The sequence below is a fragment of the Larus michahellis genome, chromosome 6, assembly GCF_964199755.1.
Source record: "Larus michahellis chromosome 6, bLarMic1.1, whole genome shotgun sequence".
NCBI classification, from domain to species: Eukaryota; Metazoa; Chordata; class Aves; order Charadriiformes; family Laridae; genus Larus; species Larus michahellis.
The window spans coordinates 40,595,890-40,614,971 of NC_133901.1; the positions used below are offsets into that span (position 1 = coordinate 40,595,890).

Below are 19,082 nucleotides of genomic sequence, written 5' to 3' on the forward strand. Positions count from 1 at the left end.
TTGAACAGGTCTGTCTTTGAGCTGATACAAGAAATCTCCTCAAAAGGTACCAAGACACTACATCTTGTAGAAAAAGTGTACTCTTCTTCTAATGGCCTCTCGTGAAATGATTTTGTAGGGTTTATATATTTGTGCTTAATACAGCATACAAATGTATTAATCTGTGTGCTCGTTTTGACATGATATATTGTGCATGAATAAAAACTGATTCAGTTGCTTTGCTTGCTCACGTTTATCATATATCATACTTTCCATATTTCATGTATGACATATGCTTCTTAAAATCATTTCATGTAAAGTTTTACTTTAGTTTTTACCAAACAAAAGGAATATCGCATGAGAAACAAATGCAAAAGTTCCTTTTCTTTCTTTTTTTTTTTTTCTAAAATATTGACTCAGAAAAGCTCTTGCTCTTATTGGCTTTGTGAGTGTGAAGCATATCCGAATTGTGCATGGGAGATATAGATTTGAATTTATTCCAGTTGCTTCACAGTTTGCGCATCAATTGCCTGTCACTTAAAGGAATTTTGGGTTCTGCATGAAATAGTTCTGAGTGGTTTAAAAAAAGGCTTTAGCTATATAATGTCATTCTACACAAGTTTATATTTTGTATAGGTTCAATATCTCAATAGAACAACAACAACAGAAATTATTAAAAGGATAATTCTAATAGTTGCGCAAAGCAGAGACATCCCTAAACAGGCAAAATAGAACCGATACGAATATTTCAGAAGTAGCACACCAGAAAGTCAATAGGAAGTAAGAGAAGAAATTTTGATGTGGTTTTATTTTTTACCTTATGGATTCCTCCTTTGTGTTTTCTGTTCTTCATTGTTTGCAAATTTGGTTGCTATGTGCTGTCTTTCATTTCATGTTGCTTTTTGGTTTGGACCAGTCATCAGAATATGGCTCGTTTCTATTTTTTTCTTTCCCTTTTAAATCTTCTTTTGCCTCCTTCATCCTAACTCATGCAAACAATTGTACTTGCTTTTTGTAATATTACAACGTTTACTGACCAATTTTCTTCTCTGGTCTCTCTGTTTTTCAATCATTTTTGTTGATTTTATGTTTGATTTTAATTTAACAATTTAAGAAACAGTTGAACGGAGTGCAGGAGCAACAAGATCCCTACCTGCTACTTACTCATACAAGCCATTCTTTTCTACACGGCCCTATCAGTCATGGACAACAGCTCCAATTACAGTGCCTGGGCAAACCAAATCAGGCTTCACTTCCTTATCAAGCTCTTCCTCTAACACTCCTACAGCTTCCCCATTAAAATCAATATGGTCTGTTTCTTCTACTTCTCCAATCAAATCCACATTAGGAGCTTCTACCACATCTTCAGTTAAATCTGTTAGTGATGTAGCATCTCCGATTAGATCATTTCGGACAATCTCTTCACCAATAAAAACCGTGGTATCACAGCCTCCATACAATATGCAGGTTACTTCAGGCTCTTTCGTCAGAGCTCCCGCAGTCACAGAAGCTGCTAGTCTAAAAGGGCTGGCATCCACTACCACATTCCCCTCTCGGACATCTCCAGTGACTACAGCAGGGTCTCTCTTGGAGAGATCGTCCATAACCATGACGCCTCCAGCATCCCCCAAATCCAACATTAACATGTACTCTTCAAGTTTGCCACTTAAATCGGTCATCACATCAGCATCTTCACTTTTATCGTCCCCTCTAAAGTCAGTGGTGTCACCTGCTAAGTCAGCAGTTGATGCTGTTTCATCCTCTAAAGTCATGATGGCCTCGTCTCTCTCGTCGCCAGCAAAACATGTAGCTGGGCACACAGATGTACCATTGCTTAATGGATCTGTGTCACCTCTGAAATACCCATCTTCTGCCAACTTAATAAATGGATCCAAAGCTGCAGCAGCTGTTTTTCAAGACAAGATGGCTGCAGCTGCACATTCTGCAAGTTGTGCTGCTAGTGCAGTTGCTGACACGGCTGAGAGAGTGTTTTCAACAGCTACAACAATATCATTTTCTCCACTCAGGTCATTTGTGTCTTCAGCACCATCAGCTTTCCAGTCAATAAGAACTCCTCCTGCAGGTGCTTTGTACACAGCCCTTGGGTCAATATCTGCAACTACCTCATCAGTAACTTCATCAACAATAACAGTGCCGGTATATTCTGTAGTCAATGTTTTGTCTGAACCAGCATTAAAGAAGCTCCCAGAGTCGTCTTCACTTACCAAATCAGCTGCTGCGTTACTGTCACCTATTAAAACATTGACTACAGAGGCACGCACACAGCCTCCCTTTAATCGAACTTCATCTCCAGTAAAATCATCCTTGTTTTTAGCACCCTCTGCTCTCAAATTGTCCACACCATCATCTTTATCCTCCAGTCAGGAGATACTGAAAGATGTTGCTGAAATGAAAGAGGATCTAATAAGAATGACTGCGATATTGCAGACAGATGTCGCAGAGGACAAACCGTTCCAAACTGAGATACCGAAAGAGGGTAGAATTGATGATGAAGAGCCCTTTAAAATTGTTGAGAAAGTAAAGGAGGACTTAGTAAAAGTTAGTGAGATTCTGAAAAAAGATGTGTGTTTAGAAAGTAAAGGGTCGGCTAAAGTATCCAAAAGTGATCAAGGACACCTGTCTGAGGATGACTGGGTAGAGTTCAGTACAGAGGAGATTGATGAAGCAAGACAGCAAGCTTTGACGAGCCCTCCTATATCTGTTCCAGAGAAGGTCCAAATTAAAACTAAAACCATGTCGGAAAAGGATTATAACTTGTCAAAAGTTATTGATTACTTAGCAAATGATATCGGTAGCAGTTCATTAACAAACATGAAGTACAAGTTTGAAGAGGGGAAAAAAGAAGGTGAAGAGAGACAAAAACGCATTTTAAAACCAGCTATTGCTTTGCAGGAACATAAACTTAAAATGCCTCCAGCCTCCATGAGGCCTTCAACATCAGAAAAGGAGTTATGTAAAATTGCAGATTCTTTTTTTGGAACAGATACTATTTTAGAGTCTCCAGATGACTTTTCTCAACATGACCAAGATAAAAGTCCCTTATCTGACAGTGGCTTTGAAACGAGGAGTGAAAAGACACCTTCTGCCCCACAAAGTGCTGAAAGCACAGGGCCAAAACCACTTTTCCATGATGTACCCATCCCTCCCGTCATTACAGAAACAAGAACTGAAGTAGTTCATGTTATCCGCAGCTATGAGCCGTCATCCGAAGAAATGCCAGAGCAGAAAGCAGAGGAGCTACCGGCCTCGAAACCTGCCCCTACGCTTATGGAGCTGGAGCAAAAACCTGCTGGATCTATTAAAGAGAAGGTTAAAGCTTTTCAAATGAAAGCCAGCAGCAGCGAAGAAGATGACCACAAGTGTGTCCTTAGTAAAGGTGTCCGAGTAAAAGAAGAAACTCATATCACTACGACGACTAGGATGGTTTATCATAAACCTCCGTGCACTGAAAGCACGTCTGAAAGAATTGAGGAAACAATGTCTGTTCATGACATAATGAAAGCCTTTCAGTCTGGACGTGACCCTTCCAAAGAACTGGCAGGTCTGTTTGAACATAAATCATCAGTAACATCCGATGTTAGCAAGTCTGCTGAAACTTCACCACAACATGCAGAGAAGGACAGCAAAATGAAACCCAAACTGGAGCGAATAATAGAGGTCCATATTGAAAAAGGTAATCAGGCTGAACCTACTGAAGTCATTATTAGAGAAACAAAAAAGCATCCAGAAAAAGAAATGTATGTATATCAGAAAGACTTACCTCGGGGAGATATTAACTTAAAAGAGTTGGAAAAACATGATGCTTTTCCTTGTTCAGACGAACAAGGTCAGCAAGAAGAAGAAGAGCTCACGGCCGAAGAGTCACTTCCTTCTTATCTGGAATCCTCTAGAGTTAACACTCCCGTGTCCCAGGAAGAAGACAGTCGCCCTAGTTCTGCTCAACTCATGTCTGATGACTCTTACAAAACACTGAAGCTTTTGAGTCAGCACTCAATAGAATACCATGATGATGAGTTGTCAGAACTAAGAGGGGAGTCTTACAGGTTTGCTGAGAAAATGCTTCTTTCAGAAAAGCTAGATGTGTCTCATTCTGATACTGAGGAGTCAGTTACTGACCATGCTCTACCCCTTAGTGCAGAGTTACAGGGGTCTGATAAACGATGCAGAGAAAAAGTAGCTACTGCCCCCAGAAAAGAGATTCTCTCCAAAATCTATAAAGATGTATCTGAAAATGGTGTAGGTAAAATGTCTAAAGATGATCATTATGATAAAGTGACAGTGTTACACTACACTGGAGATGTTAGTAGTCCAAAACATGCGATGTGGATGCGCTTTACTGAGGACAGATTAGACAGAGGTAGAGAAAAGTTGATATATGAAGACAGGGTGGACAGGACTGTTAAGGAAGCAGAAGAAAAACTGACTGAAGTATCACAGTTTTTTCGGGATAAAACAGAGAAGTTGAATGATGAGCTACAGTCTCCAGAGAAAAAGCAGCATAAAAAAAATGGCAAAGAAGTACATTCTAGCCAGAGCTCTGCCAGCAGCAGCCCTGAGAAAGTTCTGCTCTCTGAATTACCATCGTCCAGTGATGAATGGAGTAAGGTGAAGCAGTATGCACACGATGGGAAATGCTTTCCCAAGGTGGATGAAAGAAAAGCGTCCAGTTTGCCCAGCAGTCCTGAAAAAAGGATATTTGTGCGACCTGCAGAGGACTCTAAACAAACTATGGAACACAAAGGAAGTGCTCAGCAGACTGGAGTACCTGAGGTTTCGCAGGCTGGATTTCAGCTGAAGCAATCAAAGCTCAGTTCCATTAGGCTTAAATTTGAACAAAGTATAAGTCCAAGGAGTAAGGACACAAGTCAAGAAGAAAAAAAGATGGACAGTCAGTCCAAAATTCCAGTAAAGAAATTGCAAGAAAGTAAGTTACCAGTGTATCAGTTTTATTCCAGAGAGAAACACGCAAAGCAAGTAGAGGTCATTGATGGGAGCACAGCTTTACAGAAAGAGGTGAAAATACAGGAAGATTTCGTTCCGGGTAAAGGGAAAGCTATCGAAGACTTCCGTGGTTCAGACACCCAAAAACAAAAAACTGAGACCAGTAAAGGCGTGCCAGAACACTTCGCAGAACCGCAGGCCAAAGACCTGGCGTATGGCTCAGACTCAACAACGAAGGGACACTGGGACAAAAAAATCTATAGGACATGGGAAAGTCCTGGAACTTCTAATCATAAAACACAGAAAGAAAAACTTTCACATGTGCTGGTTCCAGATACAGTAAAAGAAAACCATGTTGATCATGCTGAAGCTAAAACTGACGAAAAAAGTGAATTTATCACTGTGACAGAGCACAAACTGGCGGCAAATGGAATTCATACAGAAGAAGTGAAGGAACTGACTGTAAAATCTCCCTCAAAAAGGGTTTTATACAGAGAATTTGTTGTCAGGGAGGGGGAACGTAATGGTGAAGTGGCTGATAAAATGTCCAAAAGGAAAGAAGACATTGCTGTGTCCCATATTCCAGTCAGAATTGTTGAGGAGAAGAGAACCATGCTTGATGGTGTCTATGAACTTTCAGCTAAAGTATCACAATCAGCTGTGATTAAGGAGAAAGTTGAGAGGCAGATTGATTATGTGGAAGATGAAAAAATAAAGCATTCAGAAATCAGAAAGGTTACCAAGCAGCAGAGCTCGATAGGTCTAGGTCCTCCTCTTGAGGAAACAGAGATATCTCCTAGCAAATCACCAGACTCTTTAGAATGTAGTCCAGGAAAGGAATTTCCTTCGAGTGAGTTAGTTGACCCCGGTGGCAGTGATTACTTGGATAAAGTTGCACCGCTAGTAAGCACTGAGGGAGTAAAAGAAATTAAGACCTTACCTGTTTATGTCAGTTTTGTTCAAGTAGGAAAGCAATATGAGAAAGAGGTGCAACAAGGAAACATAAAAAAAATCGTCAGTCAGGAGAGTAAGACAGTACAAGAGACAAGGGGGACATTTTACACAGCTAGACAGCAAAAACAACTTCCTTCTCCACAAGGTAGTCCAGAAGATGACACACTAGAACAAGTGTCCTTTATAGATAGCTCTGGTAAAAGCCCTTTAACACCAGAAACACCAAGTTCAGAGGAAGTGAGTTACGAGTTTACGTCTAAAACGCCCGACTCACTAATAGCTTATATCCCAGGCAAGCCCAGTCCTATACCTGAGGTATCTGAGGAATCAGAGGAAGAAGCAGAGGCTAAGTCAACATCTGTAAAACAGGCAGAGGTTGAGGAACCACAGATTGACAAAGCATTATCTAATCACATAAATAAGGACTCTAACAAAAGACCCAAAGGTAACAGAGTTGCCTACATTGAATTCCCTCCTCCTCCACCACTGGATGCAGATCAAGGCGAGTCAGAAAAGAAGCCTCACTATTCCACTGAGAGTGAAATGGAGATGACAGAAGTGAACTTGCAAGATGAACATGACAAATGCCAACTGGCTGAACCTGTCATAAGAGTACAGCCGCCATCTCCTGTGCCACCGGGAGCCGATGTCAGTGACTCCAGTGATGATGAATCTCTCTATCAACCCGTTCCACTTAAAAAGTATACGTTCAAACTGAAAGAACTGGAAGACGACCAGAAAGAAATCTCAAAACCCAGAGCCCCTGAAAAGATTGAGAAACAGAAAGAGTTAGGACATCCCACATCTGGGAAACCTAATGAGTTTGACAATGGGCTTGATTCACCCCAGAATGACGTAGTGCAAAATGGGAATAACAATGACCAGTCTGTCACAGAGTGTTCCATAGCAACCACTGCAGAATTCTCCCATGATACCGATGCGACCGAGATTGACTCTCTTGATGGTTATGATTTGCAAGATGAAGATGATGGTTTAACTGAGAGTGATTCTAAACTTGCAGGTCCGGCAGTTGAAACCAAAAAGGACGTATGGACTACAGAAGGCATTCTAAAGCAGACCGATCGCTGCTTTAGCCAGAGTAAGCTTGAAGTCATTGAGGAGGAAGGCAAGGTAGGCCCTGAAGAAGACAAGGTGCCTTCGAAGGGTCCAGCTTCTCAAAAAGCCGGAGACAAGAATGAACAGAAGTCAGGGGCACAGTTTTTCACTTTGGAAGGCAGACACCCTGACAGGACTGTATTTCCTGATTCATATTTCAGTTACAAAGTAGACGAAGAATTTGCAACACCTTTCAAAACAGTGGCCACCAAGAGTCTAGATTTTGATCCATGGTCCAATAACCGAGGTGACGATGAAGTGTTTGAGACTAAATCAAGGGATGATGAGGCTAAGCCATTTGGTCTGGCAGTGGAAGACAGATCTCAAGCAACAACACCTGATACAACTCCAGCCAGAACTCCAACAGATGAAAGTACGCCAACTAGCGAGCCCAACCCCTTCCCATTTCATGAAGGGAAGATGTTTGAGATGACTCGCAGTGGTGCAATTGACATGAGCAAGAGGGATTTTGTTGAAGAAAGACTCCAATTTTTTCAGATTGGTGAGCATACTTCTGAAGGGAAGTCAGGGGACAAGGGGGAAGGGGATAAAAGTACAGTCACTGCCATCACACAGCCACAGGCAGGGGACAGCACTGTAGAAACAAACCTAGAGAGACCAGTAGAAACAACAGCAGTTGAACATAAGCCCGTCATCCAGGCCAGTGGAGATTGCATGGAACAAACACTTGGTAGTAACTCACTGGAAAAATCATCGGCAGCGGTAAATGCTTCTAAAGTTGATCCCAAATTGCGCACACCAATTAAAATGGGAATTTCTGCTTCCACCATGACTCTGAAGAAAGATGGCCCTGGCGAAGTGACAGATAAGATAGAAGCTGTGATGCCAAGTGGTCAGGGACTAGAAAATGAAACTGTAGCAGTGATTGCGAGTTCAGCTTCTAGCCAGACAAGCTGTAGGCAAACAGAAAATACTGATTTTCCAAAAGATAATTTTAATAACAACAACAATTTGGATTCATCTGCTGTCCCTACAGATGATATTACCTGTAATGTAGTGCTAAAAGAACATTTGGAACCGAAATGTTCCCTCCAGAAAGCTAATGAAGCGAAAAGCACTTCAGGAAAAGGTACAGGGACAACACAAGGACACAGAGTAAGAGATAAGCAAAAACCACACGGAGAGCAGCAAAAGACAACAGAGTTGGTAGGGGCTAGAGGAAAATCAAAGCTTCCTGTAAAGGCCAGCTCAGTAAAAGAAGTCTTTTCACAAAATAATCTCCAAAGCAATACAGGGAGTAAAGTGAAAGGGGCTAGTAAGCCTGACAAAGCAAAACAGAATAATTCTTCTCCCTGTCTAGAAGCAAGGTCTAGGATTCCTGTAAAAAATACACATAGGAGTAATCTAGCTAGAAGAACTCCAGCCCTGCCAAAACAAGAGCAGGTAGAGAAAGACAAACCAAAACAGCTTCCTTCTAAATTACCAGTAAAGGTAAGATCTACCTCCGTCACCATGACAACAGTTAAAGTAAGGAAAAGTCAGCTTAGGGAGGTATGTAAACATTCTATTGAATATTTTAAGGGCATTAGTGGTGAGACATTAAAGCTTGTGGATCGTCTATCTGATGAAGAGAAAAAGATGCAGTCAGAGGTCTCTGATGATGAAGAAGACAGTACATCAAGGAACACATCCTTATCAGAAGCTACTCAAGTTTACCAGCCTTCCATTACATCGAAGTCTGCTAGAGACATGAGAACAGAGGCAGCATCTATAAAATCAAAGATTGAAAAGGCCGACAGTGAGAGGAGGAGGAGTAAGAGGACTGGTGAGAATGAAGGCAGTCAGGTTTCTGGAGCTCTCATGGCTCACCTCGTGGAGATCAAGCCTAGTTTGTAAAACTTTCAACTTGTTGATCCTAGTGCATGAACTGTTGTGGTTGCCTGTGGAGTGACTTAACTGTAGTTTTCATTCTGTCATTGTCATCTGTATGTGCTGTCTTATACTCTTCTTTCTTCCTTTAAACAAATCCTGTACTGTAGAAAGCTAGGAAGCATGCCAAAGACATTCATGTAACTCAAAAGTTGATGTAACTCAGAAATTGAAAGATTTCTGTTGTGACAGCCAATTTGTTCTGTCAAAGTAGAGAAAATAGATGTTAATCTGGTCTTGGTGGTTTCCACCAGTAATTGAACAACTTATGTACAGTCTAACAGCTAGATTGTCAGCATGTTTGGTTTCATTACACGACATCATGTAGTTTGACATTTGGCTTTACACAGGTGAAAATATAAGAGCTGTGAAAAAAATTTGCTTTGGTAGGTTATTAGGACACACCACCATTCTAGTAAACAATATAAGCACTGTCAACTTAGTCAAATTAAAGCTATTATTTATAATAAACTATTGTCCAGTATTGTGGTTTTCTGTGCAAAACCTTTTTAATCGAGAAATTGTAAATCACAGGTCCACAGAGTCCATGTGAACGGACAGATATAAGGATGGCAATTGTAGCTGATCACCTAGGACTTAGCTGGACAGGTAAGCTTTTCTGCTTTAATATTGAAATTAGCCTTAGCTATTACATTTTCAGGTAGTCTTATACCAAAAGCTGCAGCAAGGCCACATCAGGCTCTCCCGAATTCACAGTGAGTCCAGCCTCCCAAAATATGCCACGTGTTGCTGGGTAAAGACACCTGATAGGAAAAAGCCGTGAAGAATTATCTCACGGTCTTGCAATAAATCAAATAGAAACTCATAAAGGAAACAGCTAAAATGGCTCTCCTCTCAAGCCGGTCACCCAAGGAGTTGAGAGGATCTATCTACGCGGGTTGGGGACTGCCTCTGCGTCTGGCCAGCAGTTTCCCCAAAGCCCTGGAGATTGCATGGCCCAGCAGTGCCCCAGCAAGTCGCTGGTGCGTGTGGGGTTGCCTAACTGCGTGCCTGCCGTACCTCCACGTGCTGCTGGGCAGAGCTGGCCCTTTGCGGGCTTACGGCTCCGGGCGTGGGTGACGACAGCACCGCTGCTGAGCTGCACAGGGAGCTCACAAAGGAGTAACAGTCACCAGGAAAAACAGATTTTATAAATTAGCGGCGATGAAGTAGTCTCCACAGAGCATTTTTTCACCATGTTTAAGTGGCTTGCTGGGTATAAATACAATAATAGCTCACAGAGATGATTGAAATTCAAAATTATGTCTGTTTTAGGAAAGTATGAGGATATAATGCCATGTTCATCACTATCTGTAAAGTTTGTGTCAGGTAGTTTTGTTGACATCTGCGTGATCGAAGAAAGATAATATTTTTAAGCCTGACAGGATGATTGAGGGATTTGTGCTTTGTTTAGTGGTTTTGTTGTGGTTTTCTTTTCTTGCTTGCTGTTTTTTTTTTTTGTCTTTATAGAACTTGCAAGAGAACTGAATTTTTCTGTGGATGAAATAAATCAAATCCGAGTAGAAAATCCAAATTCTCTTATTGCTCAAAGCTTCATGTTATTAAAAAAATGGGTTACCAGAGATGGGAAAAATGCTACAAGTAAGTTCAAGTAGTCACTTTTGTTGTTTGTAAGTTATAGCCAATTTCATCTATTGCCTGCTCTAAATAGGTTACATTGAAGAAAATATTACGAATGTCTTTTGCAAACCGCTGATGGGGGGAAAAAAAAAAATCAGTTATATTTTTACCAGAAGTCAGAAACGTGTCATATTTGCTCAGTATATCTGTAGAAGGAAATAATCTGTTCTCCATATCCATAATTGATGGAACAAGTAATGAGCTTAAATTCCAGTAAAGAAAATACTAGGGAAAACTTTCCAATAGCGAGGAACGTGGAACACACAGAGGCTGCCTGGAAAAGTTTGGTAGTCTCGCAGTATTGCAGGTCATAAGACTAAACCTCCTTCCATGAGGAGTGATGGAGGCACTGATTCTGCGCTGATTCTGCTGGGTTTATCTGTGCATGTCACTTGAATTGCTCAAATTGAAAGAGAGGTTTGGATTTTTGCATTAGGGCAATGGTGTTCGTTACCATTCTTTAATCCACACACTCCTACACAGCATTTGAATTTACTTTGATCTCTTTCACTGTAAAAGTAATTTCCAGTATTACTGTGTTCTCGCAACAAGATTACTGTAAATGAGATTTCACGATCCACTGCATGAATAGCCTTACACGCATTATTACCTACGTGGCTACCTATTCTGTTGTTGCTTGGAACAGAATGGTAAAAGGATTTTTACACTCCTTTTACGCTCCAGTAAAAGGATTTTTGTTTCAGTAGTAAGTAAATACATTCTTTAAGAACTCTCTGACCTTATTCTTTGTGCCTTTTATATTGTAGTATAATTATACCTTGGGGGGAGGGAATACTCTTAATAGACGTATATCTTGAATAAAGTAGGCAGCAGAATGACTCCTTAGACAAATGATGGGGTTTGCTAGAACCAAAGGCATCGGGACAGAAACATGTGCCAGCAACTTATCATTAACACAATGGGAATGTAACTGAGAAAGATGATGACACAGTTCTGCAACGCTGAACTTTTTTCTGACGTGTCTTATTTGTTTTTCAGCTGATGCCTTAACTTCTGTATTGACAAAAATTAACCGAATAGATATCGTGACCCTGTTGGAAGGACCAATATTTGATTATGGAAATATTTCAGGCACCAGAAGTTTTGCAGATGAAAATAACGTTTTTCATGATCCCATTGATGGTAATTGAATTCCATGGTCATATTTTGTTCAGTGACGTGTCCAATAGTACCGTAATGTTGTATAAACTAGACTTGAAAAAATGACAGTAAGTTCTATGGAAATAATTGAGTTTAATGTGAGGCTTTTTCCTCTCCTAAGGCATGCTCATGGTACGATACGTATGTTGTACATTAATATCTCAAACGATAAGCCCAGGATCCCACAAACATAGGCCTGAGGAAGCTCGTTCCCACCAGGCTCAGTGTCAGTTGACAAGACCTGAATGTTTTTCTCCTGCACTTGTTGTGCTTTGAGGCTTGCCCATGTATATTTTTAATGTACTTGGTATTGCATGCTTTCCAAGTTACCTGGAAATACATATGTTCTTTGGCTTCCTGTCTAGATAAGTAACAGTGAGAATTCTTTGAAGAAAAAAAAAAGAAGGAAGAACAAGGGGGAAAAAAAGTGCTTCATAACTGCAGAGACTAAATAAATGTACAATTTACTACCAAGCCTCTTTGAGCAAGTGAACACCAATTACTTTATGATTTTTCACTTGGACCATTCCTGCAATGGCAATGAAAAAATAAGAAAATGTTTTATTAGTGCATGAGAGAATATATTTTTTTCTACTAACAAGTAAAATTGTGTAATAATTTTCACATGGAAGCTATACCAGTTGAGAACAGAATTGTGCGGGTTAATTTTGCACCAGATTAAAAGGATAAATGAAGTTCTGCTTGTAAAACAGAATTGCCACAGGTATACTTATTATTTATCAATATGTTGAAGATGCTAAATGTTGTTTTTTCTTCTTTTAAATGTTAGTTAACAGGCACTGGGTTGCTACATTCTTTACTTTGATTTTTGTCACATACGTAATAAATAGCTCCTTAAATGAGATTTTTCTTTTGTAAGTAACGTTTCCTTTGCTTTTTGTAATTTGTTCAAGTGTGTATTGAGCTTTCTCTGTATTTTAGTAAGATCTTTTTTTTTTTCTTTAGAGCATATAAGCTCAGTGTACCTCCATTATTGAGCAGCATTGCTGGTCATTGAACCATCGCATTACAGAAATAATTTTCTGTGGACATTTTAAGAAAGTTGCTCTTGAAATGTTGCTTGCGCCTTTTAATAGTAGCATCAGTGTGTTTATGAAAAAAATACGCTTCTCTGCAGTTGCTTTCTGTCTCTCCTCTTCTCTGAACCTTCCTCAAGCTTCCTTTCCTCACCAAGACCAGACCACCTTTGCCTTTCTCTCAGCTGATTCAGGAAAGAAAAAAACCAAAGCCTGTTAATGCACCCCTCTTTGCAGGCAGCACAATGTCAAGTTAACCCCACGGCATGTATTTCTTCCTTTCGTAGGTTACCCAACCCAGAATTTGCTGAAAAGCGAACTTCAGATTTTGTTGTCGTGTTTATGTTTATATTCAGTTTAATCCTTTTGTATAGTTTTCTCATGTTTTCATCATTTTTTCTTTTCTCTCTTTATTTGATCAGTGTATCTGATTGTACCCATGTCACCAAGATCGCCTCACTCTCCAAGATCACCAAGATCTCCTTACTCACCACAGTCCTCTCACCTGTATAACCTTACTGTACCTGAAATATTCATATAGTTCTCCCTTGTTGTGTGTTCTCTTATCCCTTTAACTTCCTTTTTTAGTTTCTTATCCTGCTGTGTATTTAGGTCTACTGCTCTTTAGTATCCTCATTAGGATCCATTTCTGTTCCTCATTCTTTAACTACTCCATTCTTGTGGCTCTGTGGTTAAATTGGAGATAGATATTAGTAGCACCGTATTGCTAGTATTGTATATTTTTATATAAAAGTATATAAAAAATGTGGACCTGTTTTAGAAATAATACCTATTGACAAAAATGTGGCTGTCCTATGTTATGATCTATTTCTGTCTTTAAAATCTATTTATTAAACTTACAAATTAAAAAAAAAAACAACCAAACCGGGAAAGAAAAACTTACACAATACGGCTACAAGAGATTGTATTGGATATAGAGGGACAACCACCCTTGTCCACATTTGATTTATTGCATGCTCATAAGATGATCTGCTATAGCTTGAAAGTGTTAAAATGGCTGCAAAAACAACTGCTGAAATCTTTACAGACTATATACAAAATAGTCGAAAGTACTGGCTTCAGCGTACTGTTCCCTGGCAGTACTCATTTTTTGTTCCATCTATTTAGGACAAAGTAAAAAAATCTATTAGAACTGCATTTGTTCTTATACACCTGCACCTCCTCATCCGTTTCATACGTTAAGTAATTCATGAATCATTTGACATTTGCTTATTTGTTGCTCCATGCTTCATCCCAGTCAGTCCAAATGTGCTGTCTTCCTTAGGTTATCCCACCATTCAAGTGGAACTGGAAACTCCCACTGGGTTGCGCTTCGTGCCACCCACCCCTTTCCATCAGGACGATTTCTTTAGCGACACCTCTAGCCTAGAGTCACCCCTTAGAACTCCCAGTAGACTGAGTGACGTGTTAGTGACCTCCCAGGGACACATAGATGGTACAGCAGCAGCACCGCCAGTGGTGACTGAAGAAGACACTTCACTGGACGACAGCAAACTCGATTTCTCAGAGCCTAGAGAAGGAACACCTAAAGATATTTCCGTAGGCGAGAGCCAGTTGGAGGAAGTGGACCTTAAGGATTTTCCACGGTATCTCGGTAGTTACGGCGGGATATCAAAAGATGCTAAACAAAGGCAGAGTGAAGAGACTAGTAAAAGAGGAGTAAGGACTGAACAGCCTGAGAGAGAAAAGTCTGGTACTGATGAGGAGATGACGGAAGAAAAGTTTAAATCACTGTTTGAGGACATTCATCTGGAAGAAGGAGCTGAGTCTGAGGAGATGACGGAAGAAAGAGTATGGTCAATTCTTAAAGGTGTTCAACAAGCAGAACGCGAAATGTCTTCAATTACAGGTTGGCAGACTGACTCGTCAAGTGTCACCGAGCCACCGACGTCAGGACGCAGAATAGGTGGTAGCCTGCTAGATCGCTTGGATGATAGGTGAGCGTCTTTGTATGAGTGTGTGTGTGTAAGCAAGCCTTCCCATGCTGCTTTTACCCCCAGGAGCAGTGCTGAGGCTGCTGTACTACTACTCTAAGAGAATGTGTATATATGCACATGTATGTGTTTAAAAGAAAAAGTAACGGTTGACTTGACTTGGCCTCAGACTTATCTGTCTTTAAAAATGTATATTTATCAGGTTTCATTCTTAATATAGGTATTTCAGAATTAGTTTATATTCTGTTTAGTGGATCATACCACTATTCATGTTTTTTATCTTGTGTATTTCCATTTTTAATTCATCTAAGTGATGCATAGATGTAACTGGAATTGAAGACTATAAAATGTACGTTATCTGAAACCAGGATACTACATCACTCTTATTTCTTGAGTACCTTTTTAGCAGTCACCCTTTTCATTGCATCTCTGTGCCTTCCCTCAGATAGTCGTTACTTTTTCCATAAGCCAATTTTTAAATTTTCACTGGTTTTATAACGCTTACTTCAAGCGTGTTTTGTCATGCTGATTTACTAGACTTTTAAAAAGAAGAGTTACAAGGCATAAGAAGGTAAGAATGGAGATACCAAATCCGTCTAGTCCTACATGCTGCCTCCCAACAGTGACTGCAGAGGATGCTCAGGGAAGGAGGAGAGTGGATGCATACGCTCTTTTCCCCCCGGTACTTTCCCAGGCTCCCCTTGCTTTCAGCATAAGGACCTGCTCAGATGGAGGGTTTCTACAAATTTATCCTCAGTGCATTTCTCTTGCATGAGCTTTTCCAGCCTCCCCTTGGACCTACTTAAGCTTTCAGCATTCACAATATGTGTTGCTGTGTTCAGTCTTACCGGTACCCACTGGGTGAAGAGCTCCTGCCTGCCTTTGTTTTGAACATGCCTCCCATGATTCCTAATTGGAGGAGTCAGGTCTGCATGAGCTGTAAATCAGCAGAGAATGATTATCTGCAGAGTGATTATTTGTCTGTCAGCACTTTACATCCTTTGCAGCTTTGACTCAGGATGTTTTAAGGTTCCAGGTAGCATTAGATGCTCTGTTATTGAATCCAGTGGGAATTTGGCCATCGATTTCAGCAAACTGTTTTTCAGGGCTGTAAAAGCACTTGATCTACTACTGATGTGATTTCTGTTCTGTTAAGCAAGCATTTTATATTGTGTTAAATTAAGTAAAATAGAGCACTTCTAGAAGGAAAAGGGCTTCCTTAAGAAGATAACTTATCCATTTTTAACTAGATTAATTCAATTTGCTATCTTTTATTAGAGTTTTGCCAGCAAACAGCTATAGAATTTTCACATGTACAGTCGTAGTGCTTAACTGAAAGCAAGCAAAAATGCAAAAGAGAAGAAAACCGTGCATTAGAAGTGCAGGTTAAACCTGTCCGTAGTTCATCTGAGGCAAAATTTTGGTCAGCTTTTCATCTTGTAGTAACCGTCCTTGCCTTTGGCTTTGTGTATTATTGAAAACTCTGCACTGTCTAAGGATTTATTTTCAGATACCAATATTTTTTAAAAGGCGTGACTTATCTGGAGTCCAGATACTGTAGTTGGGGGGAAAAACAGCATTAATTATTTGATCATTACTGGTAATTGCACAGTAGCAGTTACTTTCATCACCTCCTTGGTTAGAGAGCAGATTAAAGAATTAGTGCCTCGTGAATTTATCTCGTGATTATACATGGGAAATGGTAGGTTTTGTGTATTTTTATTTCTCTTTTTTCCACTCCCTCCCCACCCCCAAAAGAGGAAGGGGATTAACATAAAACATTTGGCCTTTTTTCCAGTGTTCACCATATTATCTGAAGAGATACCATGATGCAGAAGACAAGGCTATTAAATAGATTGATGTTTGCAAGCTGAATTTAAAATTTTACTTTTCTCTGTCTGAAATGTATGTGCTAAGAAGGAAGGCTCGGTAAGAGGCTCTGTGCTTTGCCCTTTTGCCTGTGATTTAAGCACTGAATGGCTGTCTGTTCTTTTTCCTTTTGCTTGTAGCTCGGACCAATGTAGGGATTCTGTTACCTCATATGTCAAAGGAGAAGCAGGGAAGCCAGAAACAAATGGAAGCCTATCCGAATCCACAGCAGAGACGAAAAGTAAATCCTACATCCAGGAATCTTTAAACGATGTGGGAAAACAAAGTGACAAAGACGCCCTGAAAACAAAGCCCCAGATTTCAACTGGTACTGATGAGCAAACGTTATCATCAACAGCATATCAGAAATCTTTGGAAGAGACTAGCAAGCCAACAACAGAAGGCAGCAAAACATCTGTGCCTGTCAGTGTGAAGAAGATGAGCTGGAGTACTTCTGAGGATGGCAAGCCAAGAACAAGCATCCAAGAGGAGGAGGGAGCAGTAATGTCTGAACAGAAGGTACAGTATGTCCTGTAATTATTAGCTGTGTGAGGAGTCCCTATTGCTTGACAAGTTGCTTGACATAATTTTTTTGTAAGACTTGTAATGTTGTTTGTGACAGAGTTGTTTTGACTTTTTTTTTATGCTTCTTTATACCTTTTCTATTTATTGCTAAATTAAGAAAAATGGAAGTTAGTGGAAATTTATATTCCCTGGTGCGAACAGAATGAGGTGGAGTCGGGGCAGGCAGAGGAGCTGAGCAGGGCTGCATAATCCTCTGCCTGACTGGCCTGGCCCCGCGCCCTGGAAGAGGTTGGAGCAGCTTCTGGGACCGCTGTCCCGCATGGCTGGGGAGCAGGCACCTTTCCTGCCCTGACATTCCACCTGTGCAAACTGTGCCAGACAGCTCAGGTGTCCTCCATCTGTTTCGAGTGAGGTGATGGCACTGGTTTTCCTTCTTTTTGTGACATTGAAGTGAGCAAGGAGATATGGGGACTCTTTAGCCCCTCTCCAGCTCCTTGTCCCCAACACTCCCTGCATTTTTTTTTTTACTCAGTTAAATTGCAGGAAAATAAATTTGGAGTAATATTTAATCTCCTCCTTCTGTTTTTTGTTTCACCGCCTCATTCATCCCAACTCCAAAGTGCACCCAGCCAAGAGGAATCAAAGGATTTCTAAACGTGTAAAGCACTTTTCCAGGTGGTGGTTCTTCTTAAAATGCTGCTGAGAGGCTCCCCTTCATTTCTACCTTGCCCGACTTGCACATCCTTAAATGCAGAACCTCAGTTGTAACTTGTTTTCTGATGATGAAGATTTTAATAGCTTTCTCAGTCGCTTATATTTATTTCCCAGAAGCTTAAAAGTACAGTTGATTCAAAGAACAGCTTATAGCCCCGTAGCTGCATGCACCTCACACCCCAGCAGTAGGAGGGTTGCCACGGAACAGACAACAGAGCGGTCAGTGAACTAGGCTGAAAAAGGGAGTTGCAGAGTTTCTTCTACATTATTCTCTCTGCTGAGATTGTCTTTTCCTGAGCGTAATACAGGAGGAGATTATAACTTCTGGAAGGGAGGCATTTCAGTAGAACTGCTTCGACATGAGATAGCTTTTTTTTTTTTTTTTTTTTTATTGTAGCATAATAAAAATGTTGGCTGTGGTGGGCTGCAATAAATCATTCAGGTTTAAATTAGTTCATTTTAAACTATTCTTTCGATTATACAACCAAGAGTTCTTTTACTAGATGGTAACATAATCAGTCTCAGCAGTTATGCAGCATATGATTGTTATTATCTTGTTATTAGTTCGTGACACAGTTGAAGCAGTGAAGATCTTTCCTAATGTTCACTAATTACTGGAATACTTAAAAAAATGTAAGAGCCTTCTGCAAAGGCAGTTAAAGGCTGATGGCAGAATTCCTTTAGTGTCAGTAGGCTTTGGGGCAGACCTCGGGCTGGTATTATTGTGCTCAGTTTAAAATGCAGGGATAAACGTAGATGCACAGTGTAACGTTCTGAGGGTGTGCAACAGAGCTGCGCTTCCCCCTCTGGATTCCCATCAGCGAGAAACTAAGTTGTCATCTACTTTTCTGTTCTCTTTACTTTTGGATATCCCATCTGGATTGGGAAGAATAAGCGCGTGCTCATCTTATGCATGCTTTTTGCACTATTTTTGCCTTATCAGTAAAGGGTGATAATCTTATCTTCTAAATAACAAGTCTTTTTATAGACACGATCTCTGAATAAACTAGTATCGGAAAATAATGTGATTTCTAAATGTGGATCTCTCACAAAGCCTGAATTTGGTAACAAACTAGTGTTTGTTAGAATGACAAGAATTCTTCTAATATCTTGTCAATATTTCTTCAAGAATATTTTTGAAGTCAATAGTTTAATTACTACACAGTCCAGTCCATGGTGAGACACTTCATGCTGTCATGAAAACACAAAGAGAATTTCAACTGCAAGGCGTTCTTCAGAAATGCTCCATAAAGAGAAACGTATGGAAGAAACATATTTA

The 19,082-nt window shown here is 40.3% G+C and overlaps 1 protein-coding gene across 6 annotated transcripts in view; it reads left to right on the forward strand.

The window, feature by feature from the left end:
- ANK3 (ankyrin 3) overlaps positions 1-19,082 on the forward strand; it is a 381,272-nt gene that overhangs the window by 345,647 nt on the left and 16,543 nt on the right. For 5 of the 6 annotated variants that reach the window (XM_074592968.1, XM_074592970.1, XM_074592971.1 and 2 more), the window contains 5 exons: positions 9,436-9,510; positions 10,372-10,503; positions 11,542-11,685; positions 14,026-14,698; positions 16,705-17,083. In XM_074592968.1, the coding sequence (XP_074449069.1) occupies positions 9,436-9,510; positions 10,372-10,503; positions 11,542-11,685; positions 14,026-14,698; positions 16,705-17,083 (1,403 nt within the window). Of the gene's footprint in view, positions 1-1,093; positions 8,798-9,435; positions 9,511-10,371; positions 10,504-11,541; positions 11,686-14,025; positions 14,699-16,704; positions 17,084-19,082 lie in introns of all 6 variants that reach the window. The other variant, XM_074592967.1, reaches the window with a different exon arrangement.